Source organism: Pseudochaenichthys georgianus, chromosome 9 (assembly GCF_902827115.2).
Source record: "Pseudochaenichthys georgianus chromosome 9, fPseGeo1.2, whole genome shotgun sequence".
Classification (NCBI taxonomy): domain Eukaryota; kingdom Metazoa; phylum Chordata; class Actinopteri; order Perciformes; family Channichthyidae; genus Pseudochaenichthys; species Pseudochaenichthys georgianus.
Genome location: NC_047511.1, coordinates 9,994,069 through 10,012,871, shown reverse-complemented (window position 1 = coordinate 10,012,871; position 18,803 = coordinate 9,994,069). Strand labels below are relative to the sequence as shown.

General features: G+C 42.9%; 3 protein-coding genes across 6 annotated transcripts in view; 2 read left to right on the top strand and 1 right to left on the bottom strand.

The window, feature by feature from the left end:
• The window catches only part of rusc2 (RUN and SH3 domain containing 2), a 54,728-nt gene extending 52,376 nt beyond the window's left edge, over window positions 1-2,352 (bottom strand). For all 4 annotated transcript variants that reach the window (XM_034090946.1, XM_034090947.1, XM_034090948.1 and 1 more), the window contains exon 1: window positions 2,191-2,352. The gene's annotated coding sequence lies outside the window, so the exon portion shown is untranslated. The remainder of the gene's footprint in view (window positions 1-2,190) is intronic.
• Window positions 2,353-7,351: 4,999 nt separating this feature from the next.
• On the top strand, window positions 7,352-11,587 carry LOC117451919 (uncharacterized). Its single transcript, XM_034090287.2, has 5 exons — window positions 7,352-7,435; window positions 7,513-7,552; window positions 7,762-11,251; window positions 11,344-11,396; window positions 11,499-11,587. The coding sequence occupies exons 1-4, from the start codon at window positions 7,419-7,421 to the stop codon at window positions 11,370-11,372; spliced, it is 3,576 nt and encodes a 1,191-aa protein (XP_033946178.1). The 5' UTR covers window positions 7,352-7,418; the 3' UTR covers window positions 11,373-11,396; window positions 11,499-11,587.
• Window positions 11,588-12,035: 448 nt separating this feature from the next.
• LOC117452197 (protein unc-13 homolog B-like) overlaps window positions 12,036-18,803 on the top strand; it is a 101,687-nt gene continuing 94,919 nt past the window's right edge. Inside the window, exon 1 of the mRNA XM_071204288.1 lies at window positions 12,036-12,259. Within this exon, the coding sequence (XP_071060389.1) occupies window positions 12,238-12,259 (22 nt within the window). The 5' untranslated portion in view covers window positions 12,036-12,237. The remainder of the gene's footprint in view (window positions 12,260-18,803) is intronic.

The following is an 18,803-nucleotide window of genomic DNA, read 5'->3' as shown; positions in this document are numbered from 1 at the left end:
TAATTCCTAATATCGGACCGATAATTATCGTGCACCACTAATATATATATATGCCGCTAAAACTGTGTAATATACCAGGCTGCTAAATCTTCCAAACTGTTACAGTCATAACACGTAACATGAATGTGCCGGGCGGCGCGGTCCCGTGGGTTAGATGCACGTTCAAAATGCAGAGGAAAATAACTCTCAGAATAACATTATTAGCACATTTTACAACTTGAGGACCGAATGTTTTTAATAAGGACTATACAAACGTTCATACTGGGTAATTTATTTGGTTTAAAAAATGATCCAACGATTTACAGACCACTCTTTCCCAATGTAAGTCAATGGGAAAAAGTGTTTCCGGGCCCACAACGAATATTCTCATCAGAGTCCGGCGCACTTCCTGGGGGCTTGGTTTTGCCGCGCACGGTGTCGTGTATTTTACGTCATGCGATCGGCTCTCGATGCGATCGGCTCTCGACTAAAAACTAGGGATCGGCGGCCGATCGATCGGAGCATCCCTAGTTTTTAGTCGACATTAAACATCGAAATCCATTGTATTCAATTGTTATTTATCACATATTTATCAGGCATTTTCCAGTGTTTGTTTTTGCAGGAAATCTTAATCATAATGTCGAGTAATATCTATTGTTTTTTCATCAACTACCAAGTAGAACCGAACCAGTTAGATAATCAGAGAAAATTATTATTATTCTTAACCATCTTAGCTTCATATGCCAAACCCTTATTCCACAAAATGACAAAGTCTACTTCTACTATCGGTACAATTATGTTACCCACAACCTTGATTGCATTTACAATACAGATAAAGTGCTTTTTTAGTATGATTTAATCATAAAAACAGCTACCCATCGATCTGCGACATAATGATTACAGAAGAAAGCAGGTTGTCAAAAAGAGTTTGGATAACAGGAGTATAACCTTCGATTGGATTGAAGTTGTTCCTATTGGGTGTATTTACTAGTCAGGTACTGTCGATAAGTAAATCACCTACTGAACTAAATTAACCTTCATGTTGTATCCATGTGGGTTCTTGTTTTATATTGTCTAATGTTAAATAACGGCTGCATTCATCTTATTGCTGATAACACAGTCCTTATAAACACATCACTATATTAACAGTATGTCACTGAGAGCAGTAAACACAGCAAGTCCCTAATGGAAAATGACATGATGCCTATGATGATTCCCAAAGAGGATCTATTTCATTTTTGATTTATTTAGTAGCAAGACTTACAGGTTATTCTGTATGGTTAATGATATATTATTGCTGTTTAAGCTATTAGACTATTCTCAACCATAGTTTATGTAATGCACAATCAAAATACTAAGCTACATATATTAACCACAATTGATCAGAAAGTCAGTCTGCCCTTCAAAATAAAAGCTCTGGAGAATCCACTAGAAAAAAGGCTTTCAAAAGAGTAATATGTATGGCCAACAAGATTTTTTTTTTTTAAAGATGCCAATATAATTTGGACAGTGTTGTTTACCCTGTAATATGTTTTACTTTCCTTTTGCACCTTATTTTTATTTAAATGAACGTATGTCAAGCATTACACATTCATTAGTAAACCAAGTGATTTTGAGTTTGCTGTCATATTCTTCTTAACCCTGAAATATGATTGAAGCATTTTCCAACCACCATGCTTTTATTTTTGCAAAATGTAAGCGGAAGTCATGTTGCTCTACTCTTTCAAATGTAACCATTTGTGTACCGCTGTTGTTCCCAGTGATATCGGGGCAATATGGTGATAACATTTAGGGTACAGGCCGCTGGTGTGGCAACGTTGAACAAGTCCAGTTAATCATAAAATAATAAAGATTGTTTACAATTTAATAATTTTCATCCAGCCTTTTAACCCGTATACACGATGAAACAACGTTGACGTGTTAACCCATTACCGTCCGCTTTGTGCCAATGCGTTAAAAAAAAAACATAACGCCACAAAACAAGCTATCATCATGCTTCCTCTTAACGACTATTTGTTTAAAGACGACATGGCACTTAGGAGCGGAACATATCGGTAGAAAGGCGAGGCTGCGTGTTTACCACTATGACCGACCGAGGCATCCTTGTTCAGCCTCCGAAGCGATGCTGCCCAACCTAGCATTTGTTCTCCTTTTTCCTCCGTCTCTTCGCAGCCAACGCTGACAAAAAAAACCTACAATAAACACACTCACCTTGCCGCAGTTGGTTGACATTGACAGTAGGTGTATTTTCGACACAAAGCATCAGACGCAGCTGGAGATAACCCGAGCTGGTGGCTCTGCTAGTCCTTGACAGTGTGGGAATATTGTTGTCTCTGTGACTGCAGGGCAGACACGGCGGTGCATCGCAGAGGGGCTGGGCCGGGGAGGAGCGTCATCCCGAGGTCACAGTGTGGGCCCAGACGGGATTATCTAACCCAGGGACGTACACAGACATATGGAGGGGCTATTGCTCTAAACTAGAAAAAGCGCCGACCCCCCTGAAAACGTAAGAACTTTTTATAAAAAAAATGAAAACCAAGGGAAAAAAATCTCATTAACATATCTAATGTTAGTAACTATTAAAGATAAAATGCGGACAATTCTGTTTTAATGTAGTTTGACCATTGTAACTGCTGTGTCTTAAATAAACTCACTAATTGATTAAACCAGTTCAATACACATTATTCTTATTCTTATCATTCTTTATGAGAGCAGTAACGGTAAGGTATCTAATTACTTATGTATTTAGTATTCCATAACTTAATAACAGAGATGGCCAAACTAAAGTAGAGACATGGCAGAAATCCTAAAATGAAGCGGGACAGTGAACTGTTCTCCCGTAGCCTATGTGAGAGAGGGCGATCAAGAAAAGAGAGAGAGGGAGTTTACGGAGCAGATGAAAAGACACAGAAAGACAGAAACACAATAACAAGTATATTTAAATCAATTTAAGCATATTTAAAAACGGGAACATTTCCGGGGACAGATTGACCCGAGGATTTGCCACCAAAGCCAGCCAGGCACATCACCATAGCCATATGAGGCCGGACCGGACTCGGAGGGCTTTCCTTTGCTTTCAGCTGTCAGATTGTAAACAAAGTCACGTGACTGGGGGAAGATGACAGCGCTGGCAAGGTGTGTTTTATCGCAGCGAGACTCTACAATACTAATTGTTGGGTTTATCATGTTTATTCGGCCACAACAGAAAAAAAATTGTTTCGCTCTCTCCAGAGGGGCAGGTCAGCCAAAAAGTTCAAAAGGGCCGTTGCACGGGCAACATTAGCCGGTACCTGTGCACGTCCCTGATCTAACCCTGGGGTGGGACCTCTGCCACTCACTAGTCAACTCGGCCAGGGTGGCACTTACCCACCCGACAAATATTATGCATTACATTAATGCACACCATGTGAACAACATATGCTTTTTTTTGTAACTGTTAGCCATGTTCATCTCTCTGAATATATGTTGCACTCTTCTGTACACATTTCTGCACAGCCCTGAGCCCTCCCCTTTAAAATATAAAATACTGCAGTTTGACAGTATATTGTCATATATTCACTTTACTACCTTTTTGTGTGTGTACAGTATATTTCAATTTGGTGTAAATACCTGTCTTTATACTTTTTACTCAATATATTTTTTACCTTCTCTTAAAACTTGTTTTCTTGTGATTTTCTAGTTTGCACCACCAGACAACAAAACAAATTCCATATATGTGTAAACGTACCTGGTAATAAACTCGATTCTCATTTAGATTTAATGAAGAAATAGCTAAATTATGTTGTGAACCCGGTTATTCTACTAATTTATTTCAGATGTAGTTGTTGCGGTTGGCTTTTTAAGTGCTTTTTATATATTTAGTACAAGCAAAATATACAAACACCGGACAAGAGAGTTTGAAGAGATGGCAACACCAGCTCATATCCAATAATACAATATAATAAAAAAGTAAAAACAATAAATACAATTATATTTAGTACGAGTGATGCACATAAATGCTAGTATGATGAAATACCAAATTACAAATAATAAAACTAAAAATGATAAGACCTTGTGCAATTTTCACATTGCACATGAAAAAGTATAAAAGCCAATTACTTTTTCTAAACAAAATATGAAAAAAGCAAAAGTGATGATGGAAAAGTGCTTTACATGAAGCACGATTATGTTTGACTTTTGTGTGGACTGAACAATGTTAAGAAGCATCTACCCTGTTAAATCCTGTTGTTATGTAGCTTTGTGGTTTCTGCAGGATAAAGATATTATCACTATCACTTTGAACAGGTCTCCATTGCAGTGCAATGAGTCTGTTCAAAGAATAAGGGCCTATTGGTTAAAGGGTTGCTCGTATTCTTTCAAAATATAGATTAACGAATTGACTTAAATATAAAAAACATAATGCTTATTGACCCTTGTTGTGACAAAGTCCTCAGTTTTAATAGCATTGAGCTATTCGCTTATTTCCCTTGTATGCTCACCTCCATCTGCTGGTTATCTGATGTTACTGCATATACTAAAGAAAATACCTTCAACCTTATTCTAATAGACTACTGACTACTGAGGTCAGGTTACACATGCCTTCTAGGTCAAGATCATCACACGTTTAAAGAGCAACTTGCAGGTTAGAGGCAATCATTTTTTATCTACTCTTCAAACACCTTACATTAAGATGACTCCTTGATTGACTTTTTAAAATATTTATTTTAGCCAGAAGAATAGTTATATTTATTAACTGAATGTAAATTCAATATTTGCCTCCAAATAATTTGCAAAGCATTATGTTTTGTGTGGAAACTTTTTCATTATTAAGATTTTCTTTATTTTAACCTCTTTTCCTTTCTCTTTCTCGATCCTCCTTAGCAACGGTCATTACAGTCCTTGTCAGCGGTCTGTTCTACTGGATTTACAACGTGTCACATGTTCTGAATTGACCAATCAGAACTTTATTTAGCCTCCGTATTGTTTATGGTTGAATCTGGGCCTCGAAGAAAAATGTGATTCTTAAGTGGGCCCTGAGTTGAAAAAGGTTGGGAACCGCTGCTCTAGATGAAGGCCAATGTTCATACATTTCAACTGGGTGTGAAAATAAGCAACCGTTTGCTGTAAGCTAGCAAGTTGGCTTGTTAGTATGGAAGCCCATTTCCGTCACTGGGAGGAAAAAATGTATCCTGTAAGACATTATTATTACTTGGTATCTCCTTATTGTTACTATCTAAATTTGACTTAGTATCTTATTTGTATGACTTACTATTTCATTGTATTTTACTTAGGCCTACTATATTATTTTTCGCTTTTTCTTTCATTATTATGACTTGAATTACAGTGGCATTATTATGATGATATTTATCATGATTTCAGCCACAGACTCATCCCTCCTCGGCACAGCACCAAGCGCCTCGGACAGTCCTTTGTGCCTGTAGTCATCAGGCTGCACAACAAGGGGTCAACAATGTGACACAATTACTGGACATAAAATACACACTGCACACATTCATGTAAATATATCTAATATGTATATGACCCAACATATATGTTCATTTGAATTCATCTCTTATTTCATAGTTTTTTATCATTTTTATTTTGTCTTTAATCTGTGTGCATCTGTGCTGTCCTGTTTTTCATTCTTACCCTGTTGCTGTTAAACTACTGCATTTTCCCACTGGGATTAATAAAGGTCCATTTTATCTTATCTTATCTTATTTCCAAAATAATGGCTTGCCATCTCAATATTTTCACCTTGTATCTCATGACTATGTTTCTTTGGACCGCTGGCCGGCACACAGCTCCACCACCAAGAGCGCTCTGATAGTTATTCATAATAATGAAAAAGTAAGTCATAATGAAGCAGGGAAAGCCAAAATGATGAGACAGTAAAAGTGATATTAATGACATATTAAGGGTATATTTTTCCTCGTATTGGCAAAAAAAAGGCTTTGCTTTGTTTATAATCTGCACTGACTTCTGACATACTGTATCCGTCTCGAGCTGCTGATCATTAGCTGTTGCTTTGAGTTGGACACGTTTGTACAGTTATTGTTCAGAGCTTTTTCTCTTAAATTAATACAAACCAATGCCAGCTTAAAACATGTGCAATGAGACTACATGAAACTGAAAAGTAAGAGGCTGGAAAGGCTTAAAGACATTTGAAGATTGTAAGGGAAATTGAGGAATCGTTATAAACTCCACTGTATGGGTTTTTGACTTTGGGGCAATCCCTTTAATTCTTTTTAATCCATTGCTTGTATATATTATAAAGTATTGATTTTAGCATCAACCTACTTGTCCCATGGTGCCATTATAGTTAAAGAGTTTCTTTTTATAAAATATATATTTATATATATTTATATTTATTATTATTGATGGTGACAAGAGAAGATAATATAAAGGTGACCATAAACTTCCAGAAAAGCTTGAATGTAGAAGGTTCTAAAAATCCCGTTTGCGAAATTAAACCCCATATGATTAACATATATTTCATTAATGCCATGTAAAAAAAACAGCATGTTTCTTGACCCTTTTACAGAGGTTCAAACTATAATTTTTTATTTATATATTTTTTCATATAGTCTTGAATGCAATATATTTTTTAACCACTAGATGGAACTAACTCATAAAACCAAGACTCCGTTGTGGATGAGCTACCAAATAACTTTAATAAGGATATTGGCTTTGATGAAAAATATGCAGTGTGCTTAACATTAAACTATATAATTGGAGCAGTGGGTTTACTGTATCTGTATCAGTGATTTCACAAACAATTGAACACTTAATGCCAAAGTGGTTTTAGGCAGATTGTTGCAAATACTCACTTTTAAATGCAACGCTTTTAAAAGTTAGTTTATCTTGGCCTATGGTGAAGCGTGACACCTCTCAGCCAAAGTTGCACACTATTCCCGCTCTAAGAAAGATGGTTGTATTAGGGGAAATATTGCAGCAAAGGAAGACATCTACCAACTAAATCACTGCAAACAATATATGATTTAAATCAACATCTTATAAAAATGGAAATGTTCTCAAAACCTTTGGTAGACCTCAATGAAGGCAAAGCACTTTAGCAAACAATAGAGCAGAGTGAACAAAGGTCTCCACTTTTTCTTAAAAAGGATTCCACTTTATTAACTTGAAAGACCAGAGACTGGCTTTATAACATAGACTATGCATTCTCATGATAACAAATAATTCAATAATAAATGGTAGAAGCTGAACTATGAGGAGTAAATGAAAATACTTTATATTAAAGACACCTGGGCATCACAATGAATCAAGCCCCATTGCTTCCACCTGTTTCCAATCAAAATGTCAGGAAGTGCTGGGATTGGCTCTTCGAACAGGTTAAAACAATTGCAAGCTTCCTACCAGAGTACCACTGTGTAAGGACGTCAAACTTTTTGTGTTGAGGCACTTCAGTTTGTGTTTTGATATTTTATCTGGATAAAACCATGGTGCTTGTTCTTCGGTAACTTTGACATGGCTTCTTCTGCTTTCAACATTATACACTAAAATTACTCGTTTTAATATTTCTTTATTTTTTAGTGTGGTTCTGCTATGGCTGCTAGTTATTGGAGAGCTTCAGGCAAGTATTCCATTTAAGACAAAAGGTTAAAATAACACTCATAATGCAAAGTTCAAAAGTATTGTCTTTTTATAACCAAGTTTACAAATCTACAGATCTGCTCAAAACATATGATTCATTGACTTCATGATAAAACAGAAATTGATCTTAGGTTTTTCAAAACCTAAGATGGGCTAGTTAGGTTGACCTTTGTAATCCTTTCTCGACAGTTCCCTATCATGGCTATTTACGCAGAAGCTCGTCCACAGCCAGCATGGCCCGGCCCCATTTTGGGGATCCAGTCCCAGCAGCCCGGCTACCCGCCCCGTCCTCAGGCCCAGCAGCCCGGCTTCCCGTCCCGTCCTCAGTCCCAGCAGCCCAGCAACTCACCACAGCCCCGTACTCAGTCCCAGCAGCCCAGCAACTCACCACAGCCCCGTCCTCAGTCCCAGCAGCCCAGCAACTCACCACAGCCCCGTCCTCAGTCCCAGCAGCCCAGCAACTCACCACAGCCCCGTCCTCAGTCCCAGCAGCCCAGCAACTCACCACAGCCCCGTACTCAGTCCCAGCAGCCCAGCAACTCACCACAGCCCCGTCCTCAGTCCCAGCAGCCCAGCAACTCACCACAGCCCCGTACTCAGTCCCAGCAGCCCAGCTTCCCGTCCCGTCCTCAGTCCCAGCAGCCCAGCAACTCACCACAGCCCCGTACTCAGTCCCAGCAGCCCAGCTTCCCGTCCCGTCCTCAGTCCCAGCAGCCCAGCAACTCACCACAGCCCCGTCCTCAGTCCCAGCAGTCCAGCAACTCACCACAGCCCCGTCCTCAGTCCCAGCAGCCCAGCAACTCACCACAGCCCCGTACTCAGTCCCAGCAGCCCAGCTTCCCGTCCCGTCCTCAGTCCCAGCAGCCCAGCAACTCACCACAGCCCCGTACTCAGTCCCAGCAGCCCAGCAACTCACCACAGCCCCGTCCTCAGTCCCAGCAACCCAGCAACTCACCGCAGCCCCGTACTCAGTCCCAGCATTCCGGCTTCCTGCCCCGTCCTCAGTCCCAGCAGCCCGACTACCAGCCCCAACCTCAGTCCCAGCAGCCCGCCTACCCGCCCCGTCCTCAAGCCGAGCAGCCCGGCTTCCCGTCCCGTCCTCAGTCCCAGCAGCCCAGCAACTCACCACAGCCTCGTACTCAGTCCCAGCAGCCCAGCAACTCACCACAGCCCCGTACTCAGTCCCAGCAGCCCAGCTTCCCGTCCCGTCCTCAGTCCCAGCAGCCCAGCAACTCACCACAGCCCCGTACTCAGTCCCAGCAGCCCAGCTTCCCGTCCCGTCCTCAGTCCCAGCAGCCCAGCAACTCACCACAGCCCCGTACTCAGTCCCAGCAGCCCAGCAACTCACCACAGCCCCGTCCTCAGTCCCAGCAGCCCAGCAACTCACCACAGCCCCGTACTCAGTCCCAGCAGCCCAGCTTCCCGTCCCGTCCTCAGTCCCAGCAGCCCAGCAACTCACCACAGCCCCGTACTCAGTCCCAGCAGCCCAGCAACTCACCGCAGCCCCGTACTCAGTCCCAGCATTCCGGCTTCCTGCCCCGTCCTCAGTCCCAGCAGCCCGACTACCAGCCCCAACCTCAGTCCCAGCAGCCCGCCTACCCGCCCCGTCCTCAAGCCGAGCAGCCCGGCTTCCCGTCCCGTCCTCAGTCCCAGCAGACCAGCAACTCACCACAGCCTCGTACTCAGTCCCAGCAGCCCAGCAACTCACCACAGCCCCGTACTCAGTCCCAGCAGCCCAGCTTCCCGTCCCGTCCTCAGTCCCTGCAGCCCAGCAACTCACCACAGCCCCGTACTCAGTCCCAGCAGCCCAGTTTCCCGTCCCGTCCTCAGTCCCAGCAGCCCAGCAACTCACCACAGCCCCGTCCTCAGTCCCAGCAGCCCAGCAACTCACCACAGCCCCGTACTCAGTCCCAGCAGCCCAGCTTCCCGTCCCGTCCTCAGTCCCAGCAGCCCAGCAACTCACCACAGCCCCGTCCTCAGTCCCAGCAGCCCAGCAACTCACCACAGCCCCGTCCTCAGTCCCAGCAGCCCAGCAACTCACCACAGCCCCGTACTCAGTCCCAGCAGCCCAGCTTCCCGTCCCGTCCTCAGTCCCAAGGACCCAGCAACTCACCGCAGCCCCGTACTCAGTCCCAGCATTCCGGCTTCCTGCCCCGTCCTCAGTCCCAGCAGCCCGACTACCAGCCCCAACCTCAGGCCCAGCAGCCCGCCTTCAAGCCCCGTCCTCAGGCCGAGCAGCCCGGCTTCCAGGCCAAGCCCCGTCCTCAGGCCCAGCAGCCCGCCTACCAGCCCCGTCCTCAGGCCCAGCAGCCCGCCTACCAGCCACGTCCTCAGTCCCAGCAGCCCGGCTTCCCGTCCCGTCCTCAGTACCAGCAGCCCAGCAACTCACCACAGCCCCGTACTCAGTCCCAGCATTCTGGCTTCCTGCCCCGTCCTCAGTTCAAGCAGCCCAGCAACTCACCACAGCCCCGTACTCAGTCCCAGCAGCCCAGCAACTCACCACAGCCCCGTACTCAGTCCCAGCAGCCCAGCTTCCCGTCCCGTCCTCAGTACCAGCAGCCCAGCATCTCACCGCAGCCCCGTACTCAGTCCCACCATTCCGGCTTCCTGCCCCGTCCTCAGGCCCAGCAGCCCGCCTACCAGCCTCGTCCTCAGGCCCAGCAGCCCGCCTACCAGCCCCGTCCTCAGGCCCAGCAGCCCGCCTACCAGCCCCGTCCTCAGGCCCAGCAGCCCGCCTTCCCGTCCCGTCCTCAGGCCCAGCAGCCCGCCTTCCCGTCCCGTCCTCAGGCCCAGCAGCCTGCCTTCCCGTCCCGTCCTCAATCCCAGCAGCCCAGCAACTCACCGCAGCCCCGTACTCAGTCCCAGCAGCCCGGCTTCCCGTCCCGTCCTCAGTACCAGCAGCCAAGCAACTCACCGCAGCCCCGTACTCAGTCCCAGCAGCCCGCCTACCGGCCCCGTCCCCAGGCCCAGCAGCCAGCCTACCAGCCCCGTCCTGAGTCCCAGCAGCCCGCCTACCAGCCCCGTCCTCAGTCCCAGCAGCCCAGCAACTCACCGCAGCCCCGTCCTCAGTCCCAGCAGCCCAGCTTCCCGTCCCGTCCTCAGTACCAGCAGCCCAGCAACTCACCGCAGCCCCGTACTCAGGCCCAGCAGCCCGGCTTCCCGTCCCGTCCTCAGTACCAGCAGCCCAGCAACTCACCGCAGCCCCATCCTCAGTCCCAGCAGCCCAGCTTCCTGTCCCGTCCTCAGTACCAGCAGCCAAGCAACTCACCGCAGCCCCGTACTCAGTCCCAGCAGCCCGGCTTCCCGTCCCGTCCCCAGGCCCAGCATCCCGGCTTCCTGCCTCGTCCTCAGTCCCAGCAGTCCAGCAACTCACCGCAGCCCCGTACTCAGTCCCAGCAGCCCGGCTTCCCGTCCCGTCCCCAGGCCCAGCATCCTGGCTTCCCAGCCCAGAAACTCACTGCAGCTCCGTCCCCAGGCCCAGCAGCCAGTGTACCAGGCCAAGCTCCGTCCTCAGCCGGGCTACTAGGCCAAGCCCAGCCAGCCGGCTACCAGGCCAAGCCCAGGCCCCAGGCCCAGCAGCCTGTGCCCCAGCCAGCCAGCTACCAACCCAGTGGCAGCTTCAGTCTTGGCAGGAAGTTGAGAGCCAAGACTGAAGCTGCACCAAGAGAGGTTGAACAGGGTGAGTTTCCATCTCAGTAAAAAATCGCAAGGTGCAAATGCAGTTTCTGAGTTGATGCTTGGTTCTCATGTTTTTGCGTTTTTCACTTTTAGGATGGGACCCATCTCGACTAGGAAACTAAAGGTGTTTTTGGCTGAAACTGAAGGTACATTCCTTTTAACAGAAAAACAAGCTTATACCATCTTTGACGCCAACAGCCACATATTTATGGTTAAGGCCACTAATTTCCTGACCCTTGCTATTTCAGATTTCTTGGAAGTGTTTCAACTGACTGGCCTTGATAAACTAACTCTCGCATGCACAATCTTTAAAGAAATAAATGCATTTTACACTGATGGAAATCAAAAGTGTTTTGTCTTTTCTTTTTTGCTCTCTAAAGGCAGAAATGTCATTGACATTAAATATTGGGTTTAAAAAAACGCTAACATTTGTTTAATACATGACATCCTGTATAATTCACACCCACTTCCTGTATTTTTGAAGAACAAGGTGGGAATACATAATGAATATTTTTAGACTAGAGGCTACATGTCCAAGTCATGAGAAACTTGGTGTGTGACAATGTATAAGATTTCAGTAAATGTTTTCTCTGGCCTCACACGGTTGATTTGAACTATTTTCATTTACATCAACACTTTAGGCGAACATTAACCATGTACAGGTCTGTGTTTTGCGCGTTGTTCCAAATTCCTATCTTTACTGCAGCACTTGAATGCAGCATAAGAGCCGCCCCGCTCTACCAGATTTTTCAGCCGGTAGGTAGTTAGTCGGTGTTTGCCAGTGACAGCCATCCCTGAAACCACCAGGACCCTCTGGATTTTCCACCTTGTCCTCACATCTGTAAAAAAAAGAAGAATGACACGTTGCAAGAAAGAAAAGGTTTTTTAAGAGTAGTCTTCATGACTGCTGTGCAACAGGCAACTGGGCTGCAAACTCACTGAAGGCTCATCGGCTTTGGAGGAACTGTTGCACAAAATCCCGCTGCGATGTCCCTGCTGTGTGTCCGAGGTAAGGTCTCACTTTATAGCTGCAGGTTCTCCTTTTTATTCCTTCCTTTTTTGTATTATTAATTCAAAATAGAAATACTCCGGCAACAAAGTATGAGCTTGTTGTGCTTGCATTTAATGATTTGATGGAGGGGGAAAAGCAGTTCAATTAATAATTTTGAACAAATATCAAAGCAAATTGTATATCGGCCTACCACAATGTTGAGAGTTTCACCTGCCTCATTCCACCACTAACATGTTGGTGATAATGTGAATCGGTAGAGATCCATAACACTTATTTCTCTTTAGACATCCAGCAACATGTGGGCAGCAACCCTTTTGAATTGGCCCTGTTTAGGTGCGTTTAATTTCCTTGATGGGATAACAGTAATTTCTTACACTATAGTTTCTTCAATAGCCTGTTATTTATTTTTCACACTTTTCAAAATATTCTAATTTTAGCCTCAAATATGTAAGTTTCCATTCTAAAAATCTTTAAAGATATTATATTGAACTTTGAGAAACTCTTTGCTATATTCTGGAATGTTATTGACCATTGATCAGCATTATATAAAAGCCCTTCATTGCAGCCCTACTTTTTGGTAATTAAGAAAAGGTTTACTTAAAATGTCCTACTCAGGTCATATCCTGGTAACTTTTAAATGATCAAATCTAAAGGGTTTATTTTCAACATAAATATATTTTTAAACCAGAAAATACCTATAGTACTATCAAGACCGTATTAGTACCTCCAGGGGCCCCTGTGCACGTACCAACACGTAACAACTAGGGTTGCCAGAAACTGACCATGATCAAAATCGATTATTCGGCAGCCCTGGCGAATAATAATCGATTATTCGACCGACAAATGATCTGAAAAATACAGTATTATCGTATCGTATCACGCCTACCCAAAATGACCAATATTTTAAATTTTCATTCAATCTGGCAAGTCAATCGCACACCTCTGTCAAAAGCAGGGACGCAGCTACATGGTTCAACCAAAGTAGGTCTAGCCTTTTGCCCTTTCAGTCAAACATCACAAGACAAGGATACAATGGATAATATCTCAAGAAGAAGACCTAGGTAATATAACTCAAAACCTCAGAGCAGCACCCTACTTAAAATGCCAAAATATGACTGGCTGGCTGTACAAGTACACAAGGAGTTATTTTTGTCACCAACATCGAGAGTTACAAAAGTAAAACATATAATGAAAGTATGTGGTTGCTCAACTAAGTGATCAGTATGTGATAGAAGATATTGTGTGGATTGATTGATTGATTGATTGATATTTGTCAGATCTTAACCAATGTTGGAAATGGGTTTTCAGCTGTCCCCTGCCCTCGATTCATTAATATTTAACAGGTTTAATATTAGCATTTTTAAATCGGTGCAGTCAGGATAGACTTCTGAATAGATCAGGGAATGTAAAGAACAATCTGAACATAACTTACTCAACAGGAAAATATGGCAAGATAATAAATGGAAATGTATTTTGGGTAAAGGGGCTTTAAACTGGATTCACAAGATAAGCCTTGTACTTTCAAATTGTCAGTTTAATATCCTGAAGTCTTAGTTTTGGTTCACATAATTGCATTGGACCCTTTAAATATGCTGGACTGCAGTCAACCATTTTAACTAAAGTTGTTACACTGGTACTTTTTTTTTTTTTAACTCTTAAAATACGACAGGCTGGGAAAAAAACTGAACCATCCTGTCAGGAGCTGTTTATAATGGAGGCTGACAGGTGCACACACTACAACGGCCCCCTTAACATTTCCATTAGGAGAAACGCACTGGACTTTCAAAAACGATGATAAAAAAACATGAGCCAAAAAACATCTTCACCAACTTGATGAAATGCAGGGTGAGCATGGTGCGCTGTTATATTTGAAATGACTAGGTTAGCTACATTAGCTAGCAAGCTTACAGCAGTTCCGCAATAATATCTGAAGGAATCATGATCACATTGTTAAAATGAGCCAATCAAATGTATAGTTTAGTTTCCAGTGACAGTTGGCCACCGGTCCCAGCTGGGTGCCGTGCATCACTTTTTAGTGTCCCGGTTTCCATTGTGTATTGAGCTTCTTGCAGAGTTTTTTATTTGCAGCATGTTTTTTAAAAATAATTAAAAGCTACCGATGTTTAGTGAAGTTGGTGAAAATGTTTCTTTTTTTATCCAATATTGGCTAAATAAATGTATGTGCCTTATTATTCCTCAGCTATTTAAACAACTCATAGAAAATACAAATGGACTTGCACTTTAATGTAATGCACTTGATCTTGTTGTAGAGGAGAGATATTGGTTCCTTAATGGAAGTGAGGTAAAATTGAATTTGATATTGCTTCCTCCTGCCACAAGTGCTGCCCAGGTGCCCTCGGGGGAGTCACTTGGTCTGCAGCTGTTCCAGTGAAACTGAAAAGAAACAAGTAGCTGCTGGCAACAAGCACATGTATTCTGACGGATAAAGTGCATTTCAAGAAAGTTTGCACCACCAGTTTATTTACCGTTTTGGCTTCTCTCCTGATTGCTAATTGCCCTTCAGACATGCTGATTGATCTTTACACCGTCAAACTATTGCCTGCCTGTCTCTAACTCTCAGCCACTGGCGTATTTTTTCTCAATGATCGTTTTTGACCATTTCTCATCTCGGGTGTGTGGCTGCCGGGCCGCTACTACCTTACTCGCGTATTATAGAATGATGAGATAGGGGTGAGGGACGGAGGGCGTAAAGCACAGCTGGGTTCCAGTGGGCTTAGCCAAGTGGAATAAAAAATATTGCACATTTTGATAGTGTGTTCACCTGTATCAGTAAAAGTGTACACACTTTTGAGTGGTAAGGTTGTATTTAGTTACATTTAAGAATGTACGAGCCGTTCCAGTGTAACTTTAGTCTTGAGGAAATATGGTTTCCATTCCAAGACTGCCTTTCCTTCTCTAAAATCGGTAAATGATTTGTGTTTTTCAGCATTTCATTGTCATACTGGAAACAAGAAAATCAAGGCAGCTGTAGCTCAGTATGTAGAGCGGGCTGCTCAGCAATTGTTTGTTTTAGTGATTCAATTCTCGGCTGTTTCTGTCCACATTTTGAGGCGTCCTTTAGCAACAAACGTAACCCCAAATATCTCACAATCTGGAGAACATTGGATGTCGTCAAAGGGACTTTCAACGGCCCAACATTGAAAAAACCCTGAAACGTGGTACTTTACAACTCTTGATATTTAATACAGAAGATGTCTTCTTACAAATGTGTCAATTAAACATAAAATACAGCATCAGCCTGCTCGAGGATACCAAAGGTGGCATACATGTATTTGCTAGTCTCTCTTTCAGTTCTGTAATAGCGTAAAATGTAATTTATTGATTCACTACTAGGCTTCCTGTTACAGTGCTTACCCAGGCCAAACCATTCACCTTTGTTCAACTTGGTCTGTTATTGTTCAGCCGTGCGTCATTACAGTGTTCCATCCCTCTGTTAGGTAATACACTACACTTAATCACCATTTCCATATCTACATCAAAGTATTGTGTGGCTTCTTCTGGGTTTTGATTTGTAACAGACAAATGTTCACCTGTGGCAAAACCTATTCAGACTTTTAGTTCAAGATAAAGTTAGACTTCAAATAGAGATAATTTGTTCAGAAATCTCCTAAAATTGTACATTCTTCAAAAATGTTTACTTAGGTAGATCAGGTTTGGTGGATGTTTTTCCAGAGCTTCTTTGACAGCAGTGCTCACATTCATTCTCCTAGCAACACTCGGGTCCTTTTATGCCATGCATGTGATATTTCCCACAAAGAAAATATGACCACCTTCTTGGTGAGAAATAACCAACTTTCGAAACATTGGTTGGATGAAAAGGTCTGTCCCGTTTTCAGAATGTTCAACTTGGTACCAAAGTAGAGCATCCAGGCTCCTGGTTAGTTTTTAAGTAAAGATCATGGATTTGGGTTGAACGTACTACTTTGTTAAGGCAATGGGACCTTTGTCGGATGGTTGTCAATCTACCCAGATGTTATCAACATCGTGACTAGAAATCGTCTTGGATTTTAAATATCATATTATGGTGGTCTTTTCCTAGTTTTAAAACCTGCAATACAGTGTGTGACTTGACTGCTTTAATTGTTCTATTTTAGCCTTTTTACTACTGATTATTATTTATTAACGATATGTGTACGCCATTTGTGAAAGCCTTAATAGTCATCCAATATCATAACAATAATTCCTTACCACCATAAGTACTGTTTTTTTGTCTTGCCATTTTACATAATATGAAGTTATATATTTTTTAGGAGCTCTCACCCACCTGGTAACCTGTCAGAACAAATGAGTTTCTTTTTTTATCCCAGACTTGACAGTTGTACTCTCCGTGATTAAAGGAACCTAGACTGTCCATCTCATTGAGGGAAATGCCGTGAAACCAGAAGAGTGGCCTCCTTGTTTCTTGAGAGCCTTGATACTCTTCTTTATTCCTTGTTGTGTGGAGGGCCCTCAGCGCCTGCATGTTGTTTGCCAGTCCTCTGGAGAGAGTGAAAGGCTGCTGAATGAAAAGCCGAGTATGGAAGGAGGACACAGTCTCCTGACAGCTCTGTCAGTCCCACACTCGGCTATTTCTAGATGGCAATTAGCAGTAGAATAAATGCATACAGTAATGCTATTGAATAAGTTGCAGAGTGTTAAGTCAGGCTCCTGTGTAGAAATGGCAGAAAGGAAAGGCAATAATGAGATACAAATAAATGCAAGTAGACTTTTGGTCATGTCAAGGAATGTAGAATTGTGTCACATTTGGGAATATGTAAATCATAGTCATTTTATATTATATAATGCTGGATAACAGGGCTAACTGAAAGCATGTTGTCGGCCACCAAATGTTAAGGACTGTAGGTAAGGACAGATGATGTCCGTGAACACACCGGGAAACTGTGCTGGAATGACGGGACACAAGTAAAGCTTCAGCAGCCTGTCTGGGCAGAGAGGGGGGGTGGGGTTAGAGAGGGAATAATCCCCTGGCCATCTGCTGCTTTTTGCTGTCCTGTGTGTACTGCGTGTGTTTATACTTGTGTGTCAGGCTGCGTGTCACATAGTACAGGGACTTCATTTCCTTCTTCTCAGGCCCTCCTCTCCCTGATAATGCCACTTCCTGGTATTAGACCTGCCTCTGACACCCTCTCTTTACTCTCAATCTTTGCTGCTGACACTTTTCCTGACTTTCCTTCATAGGTGGTCAAAAGAAAACCAGTCGGGCAACTATATGCTGATTTAATCTCAACTTTATCTATTTATATAGTACCTTTCATAGAATTCTGCGTCACAAGTGGTTTACATAAAAAAAAAAAAAAAAAATACAAATAGAAGAATGCAGAAAAGTAATGAATTAATCTTAAAAATAATTATTAAATGAAAATGAAAAATCTAATGAATACTTGTAGAAAAATAATGACAAATGGAGATTAAAGGCCTTTGTAAGAAATGTTGGTAGTGTTAGTATGCTTACACAAAGCTAAATATAGCGACAATGGTATACTCTGCTTAACATTAACATGTTAGTATTGTCATTTGGAATGGGTAAGCATACTGACGTTAGATTTTAGCTCAAGGCAGTGCTGTGGTTCTTTTGTCTGAGGGAGAGTTAACGTAACATCTCAAATATTATTAAATATTAGGAAATATTATGCTCATTTTCAGGTTCATATTTGTATTTTGTGCCTCTACTATGACATGTCTCCATGCTTTAATGTTCAAAAAGCTCTTTATCTTTCTCATACTGCCTGTGCTGCAGCACCTCTTTTCACCCTCTGTCTGAAACCAGAGCCCAGTCTGCTCTGATTTGTGATTGGTCAACAGCTTAAAGATGTCCCACCCCTTAGCCTATCAAGTACAATGTATTGGAGCGCTAGCCAATAGAAGCGCCGGTACGTCATTATGTTACGGAACTAAACAAAGGAGTCCTATCGAGGCGTTTCAGGCAGGGGGGGAGTGTGTGGGAGAGAAACTCTCTCTAAAGGGTACTTTGGGATTCTAGCCTTTGCAGACCATTTATGCACAACAACCTATATAACAAACTACTGGAAAGGGAAAACCAGAAAAAGCACAATAGGGCCCCTTTTAATATAAGATGTGTTTTTTTAATCTATTTTAAGAGTCGTTAATGTTTATAGAAAATGTTAACAATTGTTTTGTTAATCCATTGAGCTGTGGCAAACCAGAAATACAGTACTGATGAAGTGTAACTCACTACAATGTTATTTCCTCATAGAAAATGACTTGCAGAATCAATTGTGGTTCGTCAAACTAATGAAAGCATAATAACAAATATCCCTGTTGTTACCGAGTATATACGTCTGTTGTGATGTCATCAAAGAAGCCTCATCCATCCAAGCCCCCTTTTTTTTGTCTTTAAGCCGTGTGGTGTCAATAATTGGCTCTTTATTGCAGTGAAGCAGGGACACAGCAGGTGGAAACAAATCTGTTAATTTGTGATTATGCAGAGTGATGTGAGATTAACATGCCACTGTTTAATATAACGAACCACCCTAAGACACTGATGGAAGAAAATAATCAG